This window comes from Giraffa tippelskirchi, chromosome 4 (genome assembly GCF_054371585.1).
Source record: "Giraffa tippelskirchi isolate mGirTip1 chromosome 4, T2T-mGirTip1v1.2.pri, whole genome shotgun sequence".
NCBI classification, from domain to species: Eukaryota; Metazoa; Chordata; class Mammalia; order Artiodactyla; family Giraffidae; genus Giraffa; species Giraffa tippelskirchi.
Window position 1 is genome coordinate 3559182 of NC_137278.1, and position 19036 is coordinate 3578217.

A 19036-nucleotide genomic window follows, 5' to 3' on the forward strand; every position below is an offset into this window, starting at 1 on the left:
GAGACAAACCACGCCTGACACACGTGTGGTCCTTTCTGGGCTCTGGAGTGTCTATAGGACAGACGAATGACCCAGACGACCACTAACTTTTGGCTGGGCTTTGTTACCTGCTTTTCTAGAATACATGTTCACAGTGGGTCTGGGGGGCCCTCCAGGACCAGGGTGGGCAGTTTGTGGAGCCTTGGGAAGGGCAGTTGGAGGCGGGGGTGGAGCCTTCTTCTGCGGAAAGAAAGCCCACTTGGAGATCCTCCGCCCCACAGCTCCTGCTCCGGGGAGGGCCTCTCCGCCCAGAGTCCCAGTGAATGCCTGGGGTCCCAGCTCACCTCCTCCTCCGGCTCGTTGACATCCACCCATCGGTTCTTCTTTTCATCCCAGACGATCTGCCGGGGTTGTGAAAAGTAAAAAGAAAACTCAGTAGCACAAGGTGAGCAGAATCAGACCCTGAGCACGTGAGAGGCATTGGCTCAGGTTCGCCGAGGGCTGAGACGCTCCATGCAGACAGCTGGACGCCCTGCTGCTGCAGACCCCCCAGCTCCCCAGGCCCACCTGGCAGGACTCACCGATTTGTTCTTGTCGTCTGGCAGGTAAGCTTCTGTCCTTTTCTTCACAGGCAGCCAGCGAGAAAACCAGGATTCGCTGCTCTGAACAGAGAAACCGCCAGAAAAAGCCTGAGGACATGGCGCTGAGAGAAACGAGCCCAGCACAGCAGGGCCAGCCCGTGTGAGCCCCTCCGTCAGGGCCTGCGGGCACGAGGGCCACAGAGACAGGAAGCAGACGCCGCGGCTGGAGGTAGGAGCGGCCTCCAGTGGGGTCAGGGCTTTGGTCTGGAAGATGACAGAGCCCTGGGGACGGTGGTGGCGGCTACACAACAGAACCGCTCACTTAAAAAAAAAAACAGCGGAACTGGACAGTGTGACGTATATTTTACCACAATTATAAAAATCAGGACAATAATTTGCCTCTTGGACCTTCTCACATCTGAACGCCAATGACGAGCAGCCTGAGGCCGTCTCCCCAGCAGCGGTGACAGCCGGCAAGGCCGCACGGGCTCCCCAGAACAGGCCCCTGCGCCCCCAGGCGGGGAGAGGTCAGGCGGCAGGGAGGTTGGCTCCATCCTGCACACGCTGCCCGTCACGTCCGCACCAAGCGCAGCAGCAGCAGCCCCACAGCCCCCGCCCGCTCTGAACCTGCCGCGGAGCGGCCGACTCCGCGCTGGGGGCGGGGGGCGGGGGGTCCCGTCACCTGCACGACGCGCGCACATTTTGAATTAAACTTGTGTTTACTTGCGATACCAGCCATGGGGGCTTCCCTGGTGGCACAGTGGATAGGGACCTGCCTGCCAACGCGGGGGACGTGGGTTCCATCTCTCATCCGAGGAGATCCTCTGTGCTGTGGAGCAACTAAACCCGGGCACCCCGACTACAGAGCCCACGCCCTAGAGCCCAGGAACCCCAACTACTGAAGCCCAAGCACCCTGAAGCCCGTGCTCCACAACAAGAGAAGCCACCGCAGTGAGAAGCCTATTGCAACCAAGAGCAGCCTCCACTTGCTGCAACTAGAGAAAGTCTGTGCACAGCAACCAAGACTCTGAGCAACCAAAAATAATTAAAAAAAAAAACCAGCCATTAAAGCACAGTCCGCTGAGCACTCGACTGAGAACCACGTTCTTCACAAGCCACCATCAAAGGCTAAGAGGCCACCCAAGGCTGGAGAAAACGTTCATAACACACATCTGACAGAACCTGCATCCATGTGAGAAGGACCGCCACCCACCTGATGACCTCGTACAGGACGGGAGACCTGAGCGGCCCCCACAGACAAGGACGGGTGGGGAACAAGCGCTGGAAAGTCCCATGTCAGCACTCATCAGCAGCGTCACTAACCCCAGCATGACGGCCACGGTCAGGAGGGCGGACAATGCAGCCCCACAAATGAAGGGGCCGGGGTCTTGCCTGCTTGGTGCTGGAAGGGCCACCCAGTAAACCAGCAAGGAGGCCTGTCCAGCAGGACATTCTAAAGCTGGACACACAGCTGTCCCGTGACGCTGGGATACACCCACAGGAAAGAAGTGCATTTACCACCACGAGACACAGACAAGAAGACTTACACGGCTGTATCCCTAGGAACTGCAAACTAAAAAAAAACTAACATCCGTTATTGGAAGAAAGGACGACAGAAGCGCGGGGCGCACCACGATGAGACGCTGCACAGCGAGGACCACTCCTGCACGTGAGGCTCAGCAAAGGCTCAACCTGAGCGGTGGCGACAGGTCAGTGCTGACACCACCCTCTGGGTGGCTGGACGGGCCCTGGACCCACGGGCCATGGGGCGGGCAGCATCCCCCTCTCTGAGCTGGTGGTTCACACGTGGACACAGACACAGAGACACACACCACGCACACTTCACCGCACACACGCTGCCCTTCCAGAGCACGCTGGGCTCCATCTTCACACACACGCTGTCTCCTCGCCTCGGCATGAGGAGGGTCTGCAGGCGCCCCACCCCTGCCCAGCTGGGGGTGAGTCACCTTCTTAGGCTCCTTGCTCTCCTTCTTGGCAGCCTGGACAGGTCTCTGCACTTCGGGCGCGGGCGTCAGCGGCGCAGGGGGCTGCAGGGTCTGCGGCGGCGCCTCAGAGGCCGGTGGTGTCCTGAAGGAGCCCTGGGGGGACACGGAGCAGGCTCAGCCGGGGTGCCTCCCGGCCTGCGTCACAGCCTGCACAGCACAGGCAAGGGGCTGAGGAGGCCCCGCTTCCAGGGCCGCCCGGCCTTGAGAGCAAGGTCTTCCAGGGGCCCGAGGTCCTCCCAGTGCGGGTCCTGGAGTTCTCTGGGCCACTGGGATGGAGGAAGTGGGACATGCACGAGCCCTGAGGACAGGGGGCGGTTTAAGAGACAGAATTGTTTAGAAAGATGTTCATCCCCAGGTCGAGACAATTTTTTCAATACAGTTAAACTGTCACTTTTACTTTCTCACAGACAGAACATATTAATGGTAAAACACACAAGGAGAGTTTCCCAGAACACCAAAAAGAACAGCCTATCTGTAAGAAGCTTCCAGAACATGGGTATAAAAGCATTTATCCACCTGCCCTCCTACCCCTGCCACTGAAATCACAGCACACAGAGAGGGTGTTATGTCAAATGCATCTGATACAATGAATCTTAACTTCAAGGGAAGCACTAAACGTTTCATGGATCCTAAAAGAGATGCAGAAAGCAGAGAAGTCCTCTATTTAAAACTGACAAGATAGTTCCATTACAGACGCATATTTCTCCTCCTTAACAACCTGCTTTTATACTATTACTTTTCTCCCTATTAATATTTTCATTAATTCTTCATATTTTAAGGATTCAAGGTTTCTCTTTATGAAGTAATTCAAAAGACAACCTCCTAAGTTTAAGTACTATTGATCTACTTACAATTTAAGGAAGAGGAGTTAGAGTACTTATTCAGTGGAGTTTATAGAAAACAAATAGCTTAAAAACAGACAAAGTGGGCAAGTACCATATTAGCAAAGTTCCCACCAAACTCCTCCTCTCCCAGCTCCGAGAGCGAGCTTCTGCCGGGCATCTCTGGCGGCACCGCCCCTGTCAAGGGAAGCGCGGCTCCAATGAGCTCGGCACCGGGCGCCCAGGGCAGCGGCCACGCCCGCCGCTGGGGACGCAGGGCTCCCCCACCTGCCCGACCTCCCGAGGCGGCCTTCAGAAACCCAGACTGCAGGGCTCTAAACGTGTAAAGATGAGGCTTCACTTTAAGAGCCAGGTTGTCCAGGTGGACAGACGGCCAGGGACAGACCTGCAGGAGGGTCAGCGTGCCCCCTGGGTCACAGGGCTACAGGCTGCCCGCCCCCCCCCACCCAGGACACCCATTCCCACTTCCTCCCAGTCCAGATGACTTAGGTTCCTCCTACAGGCACCTCCTTGAAGAGCAAACCCACTCCGCTCTGCCCTCAGGACGGCCCCTCGGGGCAGACCCACCTGCGTCCTGGCTCCTGGCCTCCGGGAGCAGGTGGTCTGGGTCGTGGAGAGGTGGCAAGCCAGGTCCGGGGTACAGGGCCACAGGGTCAGGCCCAGAGGGCTCTGGAAAGCCAGGTACAGCCCCCAGGGGGCCAGGTACAGGCCGTAGCTCGACAGGACCCGAGGACAGTGGCACAGGCAACATGGGCACCCGGGCGGGGATGGCCGGTGGACCGTCGGGGAGCGTCAGAGGAGCTGCGGGAGACGGTGGAGAAGGGAACGTCTGAGGCTGCGTGCTCACCCCAGTGACTCCACAGGCACGTCTCATTCACTGAGAGACAGGAACCCGCCGTCTGAGCATGAAGGCTGAAGCTGCTGGGGCGTCACGAGGCCTCACTCCGCACAGCGCAGGGTGTGGGCTGAGGCCACGGGAAAACCCAACACCCCAGCAGGCAGCCGTCCGGCCCCGCCCCAAGCCCTCTGCCTTCATGGGGCCCTCCCACCCCTCCACCCCTCCACCCCTCCACCCCTCCACCCCTCCACCCCTCCACCCCTCCACCCCGGGGCACACAGGCGGCCCACCCCCTCAACCTGACTTTCATAGCCATGAGACCCGACAGGCTCATCAAGGGAGAAGGCCCAGAGAGAAAGCCACGGGGCGAGGAGCTGGCGGCAGCAGCACCGGGCACCGTGCACACGGCAGCAGGTGCCACCAGGTGCCACCAGGGTGGCGCGGGCTCACCTGAGGGCAGCAGCCGCACGTCCTGGCTGAAGAGCTCGGCGCCAGGCGCCGGTGGGGCCAGCAGCGGGTTGTCAGCGCCCAGGCCCAACAGCTGTGTGGGTCCCGGGCCGTCACGGGGCCCCACCTCAGGGCTTGGCGAGCTGGGGCAGCGCGGGGGGCAGGCTCTGTCCTGACTCCAGGCCACGGCGCCCTCCTGAGGGAGAAGAGCCTCAGGCATCTCCCCGCCAGACGCTGCCCGCCCCCCACCCTCGCCCGACAGAGATGCCCAGAGGACGGACGCCCGGAGCACTCGGTGTGGACGCAGGGTCCCGTCACACCCAGCGCACCTCGACCTGTTTCTCCACGAGCTGCAGCTGGACCAGCCAGGCAGGCTCCGCAGACGCCTCCTCCTCCGGCTTCTCCTTCAGCTGAGGGTCAAAGAGGCGCAACTGGGAGGCGACCTGGGAACACAGAGAGACGGGCTCTGTTCCCACAGGCGATGCCCACCAAACCTGCTGCGGCCTGGAGACAAGCCAGACCAGACACGCAGTATTCCACCACGGGGGCCCCTGAGCTGCATTTGTGGGACCGTCCTGGACTGCGTACGCGTGAGGAGAGGACCTGGGACCACCCATGACTGTGTATATGTGAGGAGAAGACCTGGGACCGTCCTGGACTGTGTCCACGTTAGGAGAGGGCCTGGGGCCACTCATGACCGTGTGTATGTGAGGAGAGGACCTGGGACCATCCATGACTGTGTACGCGTGAGGAGAGGACCTGGGACCGTCCTGGACTGCGTACGCGTGAGGAGAGGGGTCTGGGACCGTCCTGGACTGCGTACACGTGAGGAGAGGACCTGGGACCGTCCTGGACTGCGTACACGTGAGGAGAGGACCTGGGACCATCCATGACTGTGTACACGTGAGGAGAGGACCTGGGACCGTCCTGGACTGCGTACACGTGAGGAGAAGACCTGGGACCATCCATGACTGTGTACACGTGAGGAGAGGACCTGGGACCGTCCTGGACTGCGTACACGTGAGGAGAAGACCTGGGACCATCCATGACTGTGTACACGTGAGGAGAGGACCTGGGACCGTCCTGGACTACGTACGCGTGAGGAGAAGACCTGGGACCGTCCTGGACTGCGTACGCGTGAGGAGAGGGGTCTGGGACCGTCCTGGACTGCGTACACGTGAGGAGAAGACCTGGGACCGTCCTGGACTGCGTACACGTGAGGAGAGGGGTCTGGGACCGTCCTGGACTGTGTACGCGTGAGGAGAAGACCTGGGACCGTCCTGGACTACGTACGCGTGAGGAGAAGACCTGGGACCGTCCTGGACTGCGTACGCGTGAGGAGAGGGGTCTGGGACCGTCCTGGACTGTGTACGCGTGAGGAGAAGACCTGGGACCGTCCTGGACTACGTACGCGTGAGGAGAAGACCTGGGACCGTCCTGGACTGTGTACGCGTGAGGAGAGGACCTGGGACCGTCCTGGACTGCGTACGCGTGAGGAGAGGGGTCTGGGACCGTCCTGGACTGTGTACTTGTGAGGAGAGGACCTGGGACCGTCCTGGACTGCGTACGCGTGAGGAGAAGACCTGGGACCGTCCTGGACTGTGTACGCGTGAGGAGAGGACCTGGGACCGTCCTGGACTGCGTACGCGTGAGGAGAGGGGTCTGGGACCGTCCTGGACTGTGTACGCGTGAGGAGAGGGGTCTGGGACCGTCCTGGACTGTGTACTCGTGAGGAGAGGACCTGGGACCATCCTGGACTGCGTACGCGTGAGGAGAGGGGTCTGGGACCATCCTGGACTGTGTACACGTGAGGAGAGGAGCCTGGGACATCAGCACCCCCTGCCCTGGCTGTGGAGGCCACAGCACCAAATGGACCCTGGGGCACTGAGCCCGCCTCCATTGGACTCTACTCGCCGAGGCGCCCCCCGACCTAGATGCGCTCACGCTCTGGGGGGCCATGAGGGGTGGGGGGCACAGACGCAGCGAGTCTGGCCTCGCAGTAACGCCTGGAGCGGTGGGCCAGAGATGAGGGCTCGGCAGCCCCCATCTGTGTGGCTCCTGTGGCTCTGAGAGCTTCCATGGCAAAACTCTTCAGTGTCACAAGCGCGCAGGGTCAGTGCCATCTCTAGGGAGAGGGACATGCAGACGCCGGGCACTGGCAGGAGGTCGTCACGTACTCTCTGTCTTATGGCGCGAGAAGCTGGGGCTGCGGGGCCCCAGCCAGGACCCAGCCCAGCAAAGCCCCCAGTGCTAAGTGCAAGGCAGGGGTGCCCAGGTACGTGGGCCTCCTGCAAGCGGGCCCTTCTCACACCAAAGCTCCTGAGGGCCCTGTGCTGAGGTGCAGACACCTGTTCCCACCCTCATCTCGGTCGGGAGGTCTGAGCGCCACGTGGCCGCGGCCCGCGTGGGAGGCGTCACCTGCAGCAGCTGGCGGAGCAGCACTGGGGAGTGTCGGTGGGGCTGCGCCAGGACGCGCTTGGCGATCGCCTCGCAGTAGTGGAAGGCCTGCGTGGCCAGCCCCATCTCGGCCAGGCGGCAGCAGTAGATGAACTTGAACACCTGAGACAGACAGACGGGCTCAGCGGTGTCCCAGCACCCAGGCCGGCCCTGCCCTGGTCCTTCCCGTCCTCCCTGTGCTCCACCCGCCTGCCCACAGCAGAGCCAGCCCCCTTCGCCAGCAAGTCTAGATCAGAGTACACAACTAAGCTTCTGAGAAACTCACACGCCCTGAACACAGCCATCAGAGCTCCCAACCACGGAGCGACCACGAGGCGCCACCACGCGTGCTCTGTGAGCCACCAGTGTGCTCACCCTGCTCAGCGGGCACCCACACGCCGCCCCCTTCCACACACGCACCGCTCACCCTGCTCAGCGGGCACCCACACGCCGCCCCCTTCCACACACGCACCGCTCACCCTGCTCAGCGGGCACCCACACGCCGCCCCCTTCCACACACGCACCGCTCACCCTGCTCAGCGGGCACCCACACGCCGCCCCCTTCCACACACGCACCGCTCACCCTGCTCAGCGGGCACCCACACGCCGCCCCCTTCCACACACGCACCGCTCACCCTGCTCAGCGGGCACCCACACGCCGCCCCCTTCCACACACGCACCGCTCACCCTGCTCAGCGGGCACCCACACGCCGCCCCCTTCCACACACGCACCGCTCACCCTGCTCAGCGGGCACCCACACGCCGCCCCCTTCCACACACGCACCGCTCACCCTGCTCAGCGGGCACCCACACGCCGCCCCCTTCCACACACGCACCGCTCACCCTGCTCAGCGGGCACCCACACGCCGCCCCCTTCCACACACGCACCGCTCACCCTGCTCAGCGGGCACCCACACGCCGCCCTCTTCCACACACGCACCGCTCACCCTGCTCAGCGGGCACCCACACGCCGCCCCCTTCCACACATGCACGCACAGTCCCGTCAGGTACCACCTGCCCTGAAACAAGAACTTGCAACCAAACCCTGGAAGTTCTTAGTACCTGAAGTGCTGAAAACCAAACTACAGTCAGAACTCTCAATCTGACAGGCTTCGTTCTCAAGCGTTACAGACTAAGACCTCCTCGAGATTTCCAAACACGTTTCATCGTTTTTTTGTTTTTTTTGAATAAAACCTCTAACAACTGCAGCCTTGTGAGCACTGACCAGCCCCACACCCAGGTCAGAGCGGGAGCTCAGGGCCCCACCTGGAAGCTGGGTAAGGAGCAGGTCTGCGCCCCCAGGGACTGTGCGTACTCATAGGCTTCTGTCCTCTGGATCGCTTCGTTGGTCGCGAACTTTAAAAACGGCAAACTGTGGAGGATAGGAGTTGTGTCGCGTTGGAGCAGGCCCCCTGGAAGCCGAAGCTCCACACCCCACGCACCACGCACCACGCGCGCGGCTCCAGGTCAGCCGCATGGGGCCTTGTCCCTTCTAAGGGACACAGGCGCCACTATGCTGACGTGTCCCTTACCTGTGGTTTGACCCAATTAAGACAAGCTTTGTGGTCTTCTTGGTGTACACCCCAAATCCGACCTGGGCCATGAGGTAGCAGAAGTGCGCAGCATCGAGGAGCCCTTTGGAGGCTGAGGGGATGCAAAGCAGGCAGCTCACGCTCCGGGTCTCCAGGACAGCACCGTGCTCCCAAGGACACACAGACACGCCGGACGGAGGAACAGTCTCAGGCTTGAGCACCCGCGGCCCAGGTCCCCCTTCCCCGTCCACCCTGACCTACCCAGGGTGTCGCCCATCGTGGCCATGGCCCGAGACTCCACGTCCACGTTGTTGCTCAGGTTGGACAAGATCATGGCCAAGTGTGGCCGCCAGTCTCCCCACTTCTCATCCCCACAGCACTGAAACCAGAAGAAAGCAGAAAACCCTCAGCCTCAGAACACACTCAGCCCTGCAGGGCTCGAGCGCGTGGGTGTGAGGAGGAAGCAGGCACGGGGTGGCAGTGTGGGAGTGGGCTCTGCGCAGAGGCTGCGGCGCCATCAGGACCCACTGACCGTGGACGCGGCCGGCATCCGCCCTGACATCAGCTGGTAGACGGTCTGCAGGGGGTCATTGATTGGAAGGCTGTTGGCGAACCTGAGCAGACGTAAAAAGAGGAAGCTCAGCCAGTTCAGAACACAAGACACCAAACAAGCCTGGTCTCACCTCCGCCCGTCTGGTGAGCGGCCTGAGGCTTGACCTGGGCAGAACACACACACCAATGTTTTTAAAAGGCTGCAGTAGAGGAAGACTACAGAATCCGTTCAGATTTTATAGAATTAAACGCTACAGTCAACAAAAACAGTTAAACCCCTTAGCCACATCACCCGAGGAGGAGGGCCCAGCCAGCCCACAGCCAGGTGTGGCAGATGGGCCTCCCCAGCTTCCTCCGCCAGGAGCTCAGGGGCCTGTGGGCTCCCCAGACCACAGGAGGCCGGGCCCTGGCCCATGGGCACACCCACAGCCCGCACCCCAGCAGGACTCCTCACCTGGTCATGACTCTGGCGTGCGTCCGGCTGTCCATCTTACTGGCAAGTAACAGGGCGTGACCCCACAAGCCATTCTTCATCGCAGACTCTAAGGCGTCCTGCAAAGCATCAAGAGCGTGTTTGAACCTGAGAACGACAGGGGCCCTGGAGCGTGTGCTGTCGGGAAGGAGCAGAGGGTGCAACTGCAGGTGAAAAACCACACGGACCAAAGGCTCTGAGACACGTGTCCCACTCAGAAACACACAGAAGGTGGGTTCCAAGCTTCCCCTGGTCGGAGCCCCCGCGGCAGGCTGTGGACGCGCCCTGCCTTCAGCACCGTCCGCCCGGGGACACATGCTGTCGGGACCAGGGCCAGCAGGGCAGCCACACTGCCAGCCCCTCTGCTGTGACCAAGGCCTCGAGGACACTGACTCCCCAGGCCCCGAATGACCCCTGGGCCCCCTGGGCATCTGCTCCATGCTGTCGAGACCAGGGCCAGTGGGGCAGCCGCACTGCCAGCCCCTCCACTGTGACCAAGGCCTCGAGGACACTGACTCCCCAGGCCCAGAATGACCCCTGGGCCCCCTGGGCATCTGCTCCATGCTGTCGGGACCAGGGCCAGTGGGGCAGTCACACTGCCAGCCCCTCCACTATGGCCAAGGCCTCGAGGACGCTGACTCCTCAGGCCCAGAATGACCCCTGGGCATCTGCTTGGCACCAACAGGGCCTTTGGCACTGCAGCCCCCTCTTCCCCAAATCACCTGCGTCGCAATTTAGAAAACTTCTGACCAAGAAACAAAAATGTTTTAATAGAGACAAATGGTAACTAAATTGAACAGATTGTGGGATTTCCATCAGCTGTAAAACATCCACATTAAGATCAATCACTTATCATACTAGGAGTCTCGCTGGGCCCCCGTTCTTCACAGCCAGGTGCCTGCACAGAGCCAATGCGGGGCGTGTCCCCAAGGCGCTCCCCGCCTGGGCCCTGGGCCGGTCCACTCTAGCACAGGCCCCGCCCGCTCACAGCAGCGATGGTGAGCTCCCCCAACCGCTTGAGGACACACGGATCCCGAGACACACACACAGCAGGGGCGCAGCCCAAGCTCAAGCCTGCTTATCTGCTGGGTGCCTGAACCCGGGCCCGGCAGCTCCGACCCCAGCAGCGCTCAGGACCAGCCACCGATCGCACCTTCAGAGACAGCAGGCAAGCGCTGGTCCTGGCAGAACAGGGCCCCGGCAGCGTGCAGGCCCCGCCGCCCCCGCGCCCGCCAGCTCGGGTCACTCACCTTCTTACGGCCATAGAGCAGCAGCTCCCGGAACCGCTCCGTGTCTTTCTCGAGGGTACTGGCGGCCTGACTGTCCGTGAGGAACGAGAGCTGGGCCTCCCCGGACTCCTCCTCCTCCACCTGCTCCACGGCCTCGTTGGTGAAATCGATCAGGTTTGCCTCATTGGGCGACTTCCCAGGAAGCCACACGGTTCGGTGGTCTCGTAACAAGAGCTCTGCAATGTCTGTGCCCACCACGGTCTGCGAGGGCCAGGAGGGAGAGCAGGCTCAACCACAGACAGACCCTCCCGCGGGGCGCAAGACCGTCCCAGCCTTGGTCGGCGAGGGCCCGTCAGACCACCTCAGGCACAGAGCTGCTCCCCACTCACCAGCAGCAACACAGGCAAACTGCACATGCCGGGCATGCCGACGAAGGGGAGGCCAAACCTCCCTTCACCCCAAACCACGCGCCCTGCTGGGCTCCTGCTTCCTGGCAGACCCCCCAAACGGGCATGCCTGGCCCAGAAATCCTGCCTGATCCTCCTGGGGGCCGAGGACCCTGGGACTACAGCCGCCGAGAAGCGATGCTCTAGGAGGGAAGACACGTACCCCGTTCTGCCTGCAGAGCAGGACAATAAAGCTCCAGAGGAGACTTGCAGACTCTTTGTCTATTAAGTTTTCATTCTGCAAACACTTTGCAGCCTTGTTCTGTGCAAAATTAATAACATCCACTTTATGGGTGTCATCTCTGCAAAAAGAACACACGCTCGGTGAACAGCAGCCGCTGCACCTGCCAGGCTGTGCTCAGCACCGCCAGTGGACGGGCACCGAGGATGCTTCTGTGGGCACGTACTTGCCAAGAGGTCCTGGGAAGGCCCGCATCTCCTCCTGCTCCGGCGTGTGCTGCAACAACGTCTAGGCAGGGACAGGAGAGGAACAGGGAGAGCGGTTCACAGGGGCGGCGCAGCAACACCCAGCCCAGCCATGTCTGCTGGCTACATCGGCAGACAGAGCTACGGACACCGTCCTGGAGATGGCCTGTCCCTCCACGGGGACAGTGAAGCCTCCATCACGGGGCGTGGGCAAGCTGGCTCTAAGACAGTGACTTCTAAACTTTACTTAAGCAGTGAGACCACTTCGTCATGCCCAGGCTCTGATGCAGGGCCTGGATACACGCGATGAAAGAGGCCTGCCAGGCACAGGTTGCAGTGCCCCACACCAGCCCCCCAAGGTCATGAGGCACCTCTGCCCACTCTCCAGATCACTGGTAAGATGAGCATCTATGGGGCCCTCTCTCCAAAATCAGAAAATCAAACAACAAAAAATGAACACAGGATAATACCAAGTCTAACACAAAACCCCCCCAAAATTCTTACTAACAAAATACTGACTTCTGAGAGGAAAACAAGGTGATAGAACAGAACCAAAACAACCTACAAATCAAAGACTCATGAAGGTAACGTTTCTTAAGATTGCTTTTTCAGGCAAGGACATGCAAGTTGAAGATGACAGACTGCAAAGCATGTTTTCAGGGTGGAGGGGCTGAATGACGACACGGAACTGCTCCCCACGGAATTACCTCCATGCTGTGAATTTCAACCAGTGCAGGCTGTCCCTCTGAAGGCAGGTTTGGAATCACTTTGATGAGCTGACCCCCAGGACCAAACCTGGCACAGACGTGAGGCACCGAGAACTTCTCGGGAGAAGTGGGTCTCGATGGAGCTACGTGTGAATCAAGTGAAACAGAAGCCATCAGCCTGTCACTTTTTAATGCTTCTGAACTAGATCAATAGCTCAGATTTTCAAGATACCCAGACAGCCAGAATCACAGATTATCCAGATCAACTGACTTTCAATTATTAAATATCCTATTAAAAAGGAGAACTTACACATGTGTCACACAAACGAACATTAAAAATGAGTAGATACTCCTCTAAAATGAAAAGCTTCCTTTAAAAGCCATCAGGAAGCACTGTGTTTTTACAGAAACCTGCTCAGATGGCCCCTGCACGCTCCTCCCAGCTGCGACCTCAGAGCAGCATTGGTGCAGTGAGGCAACGACCAAGAGTGAGACCCCACAGGCAAACAGGAAGGGAGAGCTCCAATCACAGAACACTTCAAAAAAGTCCATCAGATTTATCTTTTGTACTGTTTGTTCTTGAACTTCACATACTTGTACAGTTTTCCAAGAAACAACATGTGATCAAGTATCTCAAAGGTGCGCCGAGGTGCGGCACGTGTGACAAGTAAACAATCAAGAGATTTTCAAGGAGAACCAGGTTTCCTCTAAGAGCCACGACCCGTGCGGTCAGCCTTGGGGGGTGGGGATGGGGGTGGGGGTGGGGGCTGTCCCTCCACGTGGGGAGCTGAACTGGGCAGGATGCCTGAAGTCAGTGCTATGCTAAAGTGGATGTGATGGACAGGCCGGCAGCTCCCAGGCCTGTGAACCAAACTGCAGCCGCAGGGACGTGAGCGGCGCAGCGTGGAGCGTGCCGTCCCTCAGGACGGGCACGCTGGACACAGCGCCCTTGCATGGCAGAGAAGCCCAGGCCTGGCCATCACCCGTTCCTATCCGGGTCGTAACTCAGCCCTTTCTCACCACGGGCACAGACGCCAACCCCAGGAGCTGCTGGGCCCCGCTCTGCACCCGTGCGTGCCCAGGGCCTTGCCACACACACCTTGCTCCACGGAGGGCCAGCTGGCCTCAGCGGGGTAGCCATACTCTGGGAAGCCTGGGGCGCCGTGGAAGTCGCTCCCGTAGGGGCCGTAGGCATAGTCACCGTGGAAGGAGCCCGACGGAGGGGGCACCTCGTAGGGCCCAGCGGTCATGTTGTGACTCTGGTACACTTGACTCTTCGGGAGCACAAAGTGAACAGGTGAAGCCCCTCCGCCGCCCCCCGTGAGCCCGGGCGGCCACGGCGGCCCGGCCCCGCCTACCTGGTGGGAGTGGGCGCTGAAGCTGCTGCGGCGGCTCTGCAGGCTGGGCGCGCTGCGCAGGCTCCGCGCCGAGTGCTCGCTGTGCCGGTCCGCCTCCTCCCCGTAAGGGTCCCGGGGTGGCTCGGGCTCATCGTCAAAGCTCCCGGCGAAGCGGGGGTCGTACCGGTAGCGGTCGTCGTGTCTCTCGGGCCTGGAGGAGGCGGCAGGCAGAGGCAAGGCCCCTATGTGGCACAGGGCTGAGCCCCCCAGGGTCCTGACCCAGGAATGACACTCGCCAGTGCCCACACTGTAGCAAGGTCACTGCAGCCACGGCCAAGTTCAGGCCCCGCCTGAGACCAAGAGACACAGGCTGGGGGGTCCATTCCGAGGCAGTCACACCTCTCACGGACCCGCGAAGAGGAGGCTGAACCGACTCCGGTGCTGGTTCTAAGGTCAGTTCTCCTCCAAAACTCCAAAGAAAGGAGCTCGGGTTCACCCTCCTCCTCTGACAGTGGCAGGTCCCCGGGAGCCAGACGTGCCCGTAGCTCTCGAGCAGATGGCAGGACCCGAGGGCAAAGGCCCGGCTGACTCATGACCCACCCTCCGTATCGGAGTTTGTTCTACCCACCTGTCACCATAGGCATAGTTCTCCTTCCTGTATGAGTCGTACTCAGCATCATACCAATACCTCCGGTCGTAGGCACGGGGATCTCTGAACCGAGAACCGTAGTAGAACCGATCCCAGCGACCTGGGTCTACAGCGAGAGGTCAAAAGGTCAGTACAACATGAAAAAGACACTCCTCTGGCTGCCGCTGGAGAAACCAGGCCATCCCAGGACTGAAGGATGCTCCTATCCTCTGAGAGGAACCAAACTCTTCGCCTGAAAAGCAGCACAACCCTGGGGAACATTAACTGTGAGACACGAGAGGACCTGGCGCGTCTTCCTCCACTGTGACCCTAAAGGCCACCGGCTACACTTCCCTGAACACGTGATTAAAGACAAATTTTATTCATCTCTGTCCTCTAATGTGGTCCAAAGAGCTTTAAGAAATACTCTCAATGGATAAACAAGGACCTACTGCATAGCACACGGAACTGTATCTGATCTCCTGGGGCAAACCACAATGGAAAAAAATATTTAAAAAGAACCTATATATGTGTATAACTCAGCCGCTTTGCGGAGAAGGCAATGGCACCCCACTCCAGTACTCTTGCCTGGAAAACCCCATGGACGGAGGAGCCTGGTAGGCTACAGTCCATGGGGTCACTAGGAGTCGGACACGACTGAGCGACTTCACTTCCACTTTTCCCTTTCATGCACTGGAGAAGGAGATGGCAACCCACTCCAGTATTCTTGCCTGGAAAATCCCATGGACGGAGGAGCCTGGTAGGCTACAGTCCATGGGGTTGCTAGGAGTCGGATACGACTGAGCGACTTCACTTCCACTTTTCCCTTTCATGCACTAGAGAAGGAAATGGCAACCCACTCCAGTATTCTTGCCTGGAGAATCCCAGGGACGGGGGAGCCTGGTGGGCTGCCGTCTATGGGGTCGCACAGAGTCAGACACGACTGAAGCGACTTAGCAGCAGTAGCAGCAGCTTTGTGTACAGCAGGCATTAGGCACAACACTAAACCAACTATACCTCAATGAAAAATAAATAAAAATCTAAAAAGTACTCTCAAACTGAAAGATTATTTTTCCAAAGCATGTTAATTAACATTATAAACAATCCAGACATACCATTTTGGGCAAGCACGTGCAGAATGATGCGTAAAGCAGTGCAAACACAAAGCAGAAGAGGAACCCCGGAAGATGGGGAAGCAGGTGGCTGTGTTGGACAGACGGCTGCAGGTCGGGACCCTGCTTCTGGCCACAGCCAGGCTGGGGGCCCAGAAGGGCTGCTCAGGGGACACACGCCAAGACGCACACTGCGCCTGGCAGCGGCAGCACCTGAAGGGGAGGGCGCGGGCCACCTGAGTCTGCTCTGTCCAACCTGAGGGCTCCTGTCACGTGCGGCCCCCGGCACATCACATGTGGCTGGTGCAGGGAGCAGCCGGCCCCTCATTTTAATCGACTTTAACAGTCACATAAGGACAAGCCACATACTCTAGAACTACCAAGAATTACACTTTGCTAGAAAGTCAAAGAAAACTATTAACATGATAAAGACACACTAATATGACTAGGGTATTACTTATCAATGAACAGTAGCAATATAATTATTTCCAGATACAAACTACTTTCGGTTACTTTGGCTACTGGAAAAAATCACACGACTAACAAAAGGAAAAGCTTCCTAAGAAAATCCGCAGCGCCGCCACCTTGCGTCCGGCTGCATCACGGTCTGAACGCGCGTCTGCTGCGGTAAGCCCACGACAGTTTCTGAATGTACCTCCATAATCGTACTGGCTGGAATAGTAACTTGCATAGTAATCACTCTGACTGCTCCATCCACTTTTGGAATTATAGTAACCTTCAGGATACGCTTGCCTGAAAAACATAGACACAGTGCTGTTAAAAAACAAGAGGAATTGTTTCTTAACATGCAACAAAATTCCAGTCAATACACCCAGAGCCACAGGCATTCATCACAGCACCTTGGTTGTGGAAAAATTCCAGTCAGGAGATCCGAACTGGTGACAGTAAGGTTACAGGACTCCCTACCACAGAACAAATTAAAATCTATCTGTTGAAGCCAACTCCCGAAGTGCTGTTGAGCAGAAGAGAACGGATCCTTTTCGGTGCGCTCAGGAATCCATCCTATCAACACCAATAGTGAAGCAGGCTCTCCGGTTCTGGAATCATGCTCAGCAGAAGCGAAAAGCACTGAGCTACGGAAACCAAGCTGATGCTGACTGTAACAGCCTCCCCCCGACCATGACTGTGTGCCCCCCGAGAGGGGAAGAGGCCCCGAGTCTGCTCCAGCTGACTGCCCAGCACTGCTGGCTCTTACTGCAGGACGGGCGGGACCGGGCCCACTGGGTCAGGAAGATCCTTGGAAAGACTTAATAGCACTTCTGATTTTTAAACTGTGACTGCAAACCCCTGGGAATGGCTCGCTCTGGGGTGCAGCTGCCCTTGAAGAGCAGACCCCCCGCCCCCGCAGGAACAGCACTCGCTGACTAGGGGTCCTGGGGCAGCACTTGGGCACCGCCGGCCCCACCACGGGGATCCAGAGACGCGCCCTGAGCGAGAGCGGGGCGGGGCACGGCCACCCTGCTGCTCGCCCAGCCCCGTCACCCGGCAGCAAGGATCCCACATGGACACCCAGGGCACTCTCTCCCCTCCAGCAGCTCCCCTCGGTCGTGACCACCCGGCAGGAGCACAACACTCGGATGCTCAACACCCACACGCACACACAGGCAGGGCGAGCAGGACGCAGAGGGGGCCTGGGCACTACAGGCTGGGTGACAACCCCTGCCAGGGAGCCAGGCCCGCCTCAGCTCGGTCACCTACAACAGCCCACAGCCCTTCTGGGCTCCTTGGGTTGCCTGCAGGCTGGAAAAGGAGGAGACAGGAAGGGCAAGGTGTGCCCGGCCCCGCCCTCCCTAGCCTCTCAGGGCTTCCAGAAAACCCCTGCCTGCTGCTCTCCCCCGGAGAAGGCAATGGCACCCACTCCAATCCTCTTGCCTGGAAAATCCCATGGACGGAGGAGCCTGGTAGGCTGCAGTCCACAGGGTCGCTAAAGGTCGGACACGACTTCACTTTCACTTTTCACTTTCATGCATTGGAGAAGGAAATGGCAACCCACTCCAGTGTTCTTGCCTGGAGAATCCCAGGGACGGCGGAGCCTGGTGGGCTGCCATCTATGGGGTCGCACCGAGTCGGACACGACTGAAGCGACTTAGCAGCAGCAGCAGCAGCTACTCTCCCCAGATCAGAAAGCCCACTGTGACACCAGCCTCGCCTCCAGGGGCCAGATGGGCACGGCCTCCCACCCAGTGCCCAGGGCTCCGCAGCTCAGCACATCCCTCTGCAGCAGGGACAGGGGTCCGGCCAGACAGGCCCGGCTTGCTCTCCAGACGAGCTTGGGACCAAGGACTTGAAGCAGCAAGAGCAGCCGTAAATCTGCAAGGCGATGGGGGATGCGGTCTTCCCCTGTGCCACTCTCTTATCACAAGCCGAAGGAGCCTCATAGCCTTGAAGAAACCCGGCCCTGCAAGATGAGGTGCCTGGGTGCACGAGGCCACTATGGCAGGTGGCGAGGCTGGACCCTAACCCACTGACACCTCTGAGTGGGAGAACTGTGACCTGCTTAAATTTTTACTCAGCTGAAGGCACGATGCCAAGGATCTTTCGAAACGCCTTGTCTGTAATTGCAAAACTGAGACGCACTCAGTGGGGTAGAGGAATGAGAGAGAGTTCGTTGGGGGCCCCCGGCCCAGGAGGCAGTGCCAGGCAGACAGCCCAGGCTCCCAGCTGCTGCCGCCAACAGGCCACTTCATGTCGCAGCCTGAGCCTGCCTGGCCCAGGAATTGGGCGCCCCCGCAACCAGCATGGGGAAGAACCTCCACAGGTTAAAAGCTGCCATGTGGGCCTTCGGCAACAGGACCACTGCCCAGGCAGGAAGGAGCCCTGTTCGAGGGCAGGGGGCCTTCCTGGTGGCCCCGCCCAGGGCCTGGCTTGACCAAGACCACCTGACAACATGCCTGTGACCATGCTGAGGCAGCGTGCTCAGTTCAATTCAAAGATGCATCCTACGATCTGTCCATACCCATGAAACGTAAACACACATTCAACAGGTTTGTATGCTTCTTTGCAAATACGGTCTCTTCCAAATCACTAAGCTACTACCACAGCCGGCAACACAAACTTCAATCACCTGGCGGCTGGCCGGTCAGAGCAGTGACTGGCCCGGGAGCTGGGCCGCTCGGGCTCAGGGTAGCGGTAGGGGTCCACATAGGCAGCGCTGTCACAGGGCCTGTACCTGGGGTCGTAGAGGCCATAGATGTCCTGCTGGAAGAAGGACACCGTCATTAGATGCCAAAAGCCACCTACTCAAGCACCTCACATGGGTCTCACGGCACAGGTGAGGCTGCGCACATGGGCTCTATTCCTAAGACAGACGGCCCGGGCCTGGCTCAGGAGACGGCCATATGGCAGCGGGCCATGCCAGGTGACCCTCAAGGGCTCTCTTTTGCTTCCTGAGGTCTCACCTGCATAGGTGCTGAGACCCTACAATCTGGGGTCCCATCTCAGGCAC

At 59.5% G+C, this 19036-nt stretch overlaps 1 protein-coding gene across 5 annotated transcripts in view; it reads right to left on the reverse strand.

Moving 5' to 3' along the window:
- SEC16A (SEC16 homolog A, endoplasmic reticulum export factor) overlaps window positions 1-19036 on the reverse strand; it is a 32715-nt gene that overhangs the window by 5009 nt on the left and 8670 nt on the right. For 3 of the 5 annotated variants that reach the window (XM_081590694.1, XM_081590692.1, XM_081590697.1), the window contains exons 3-25: window positions 18656-18789; window positions 16226-16323; window positions 14459-14585; window positions 13852-14041; window positions 13593-13767; window positions 12494-12636; window positions 11768-11829; window positions 11524-11662; window positions 10936-11175; window positions 9668-9765; window positions 9194-9275; window positions 8923-9040; window positions 8662-8773; window positions 8396-8501; window positions 7112-7252; window positions 5023-5136; window positions 4697-4889; window positions 3976-4209; window positions 3503-3585; window positions 2528-2659; window positions 561-641; window positions 324-380; window positions 108-219 (exon numbers count right to left, since the gene is read on the reverse strand). In XM_081590694.1, coding sequence (XP_081446820.1) covers window positions 108-219; window positions 324-380; window positions 561-641; window positions 2528-2659; window positions 3503-3585; window positions 3976-4209; window positions 4697-4889; window positions 5023-5136; window positions 7112-7252; window positions 8396-8501; window positions 8662-8773; window positions 8923-9040; window positions 9194-9275; window positions 9668-9765; window positions 10936-11175; window positions 11524-11662; window positions 11768-11829; window positions 12494-12636; window positions 13593-13767; window positions 13852-14041; window positions 14459-14585; window positions 16226-16323; window positions 18656-18789 — 2971 coding nt within the window. The remainder of the gene's footprint in view (window positions 1-107; window positions 220-323; window positions 381-560; window positions 642-2527; window positions 2660-3502; window positions 3586-3975; window positions 4210-4696; window positions 4890-5022; window positions 5137-7111; window positions 7253-8395; window positions 8502-8661; window positions 8774-8922; window positions 9041-9193; window positions 9276-9667; window positions 9766-10935; window positions 11176-11523; window positions 11663-11767; window positions 11830-12493; window positions 12637-13592; window positions 13768-13851; window positions 14042-14458; window positions 14586-16225; window positions 16324-18655; window positions 18790-19036) is intronic. The other 2 variants (XM_081590695.1, XM_081590693.1) reach the window with 1 other exon arrangement.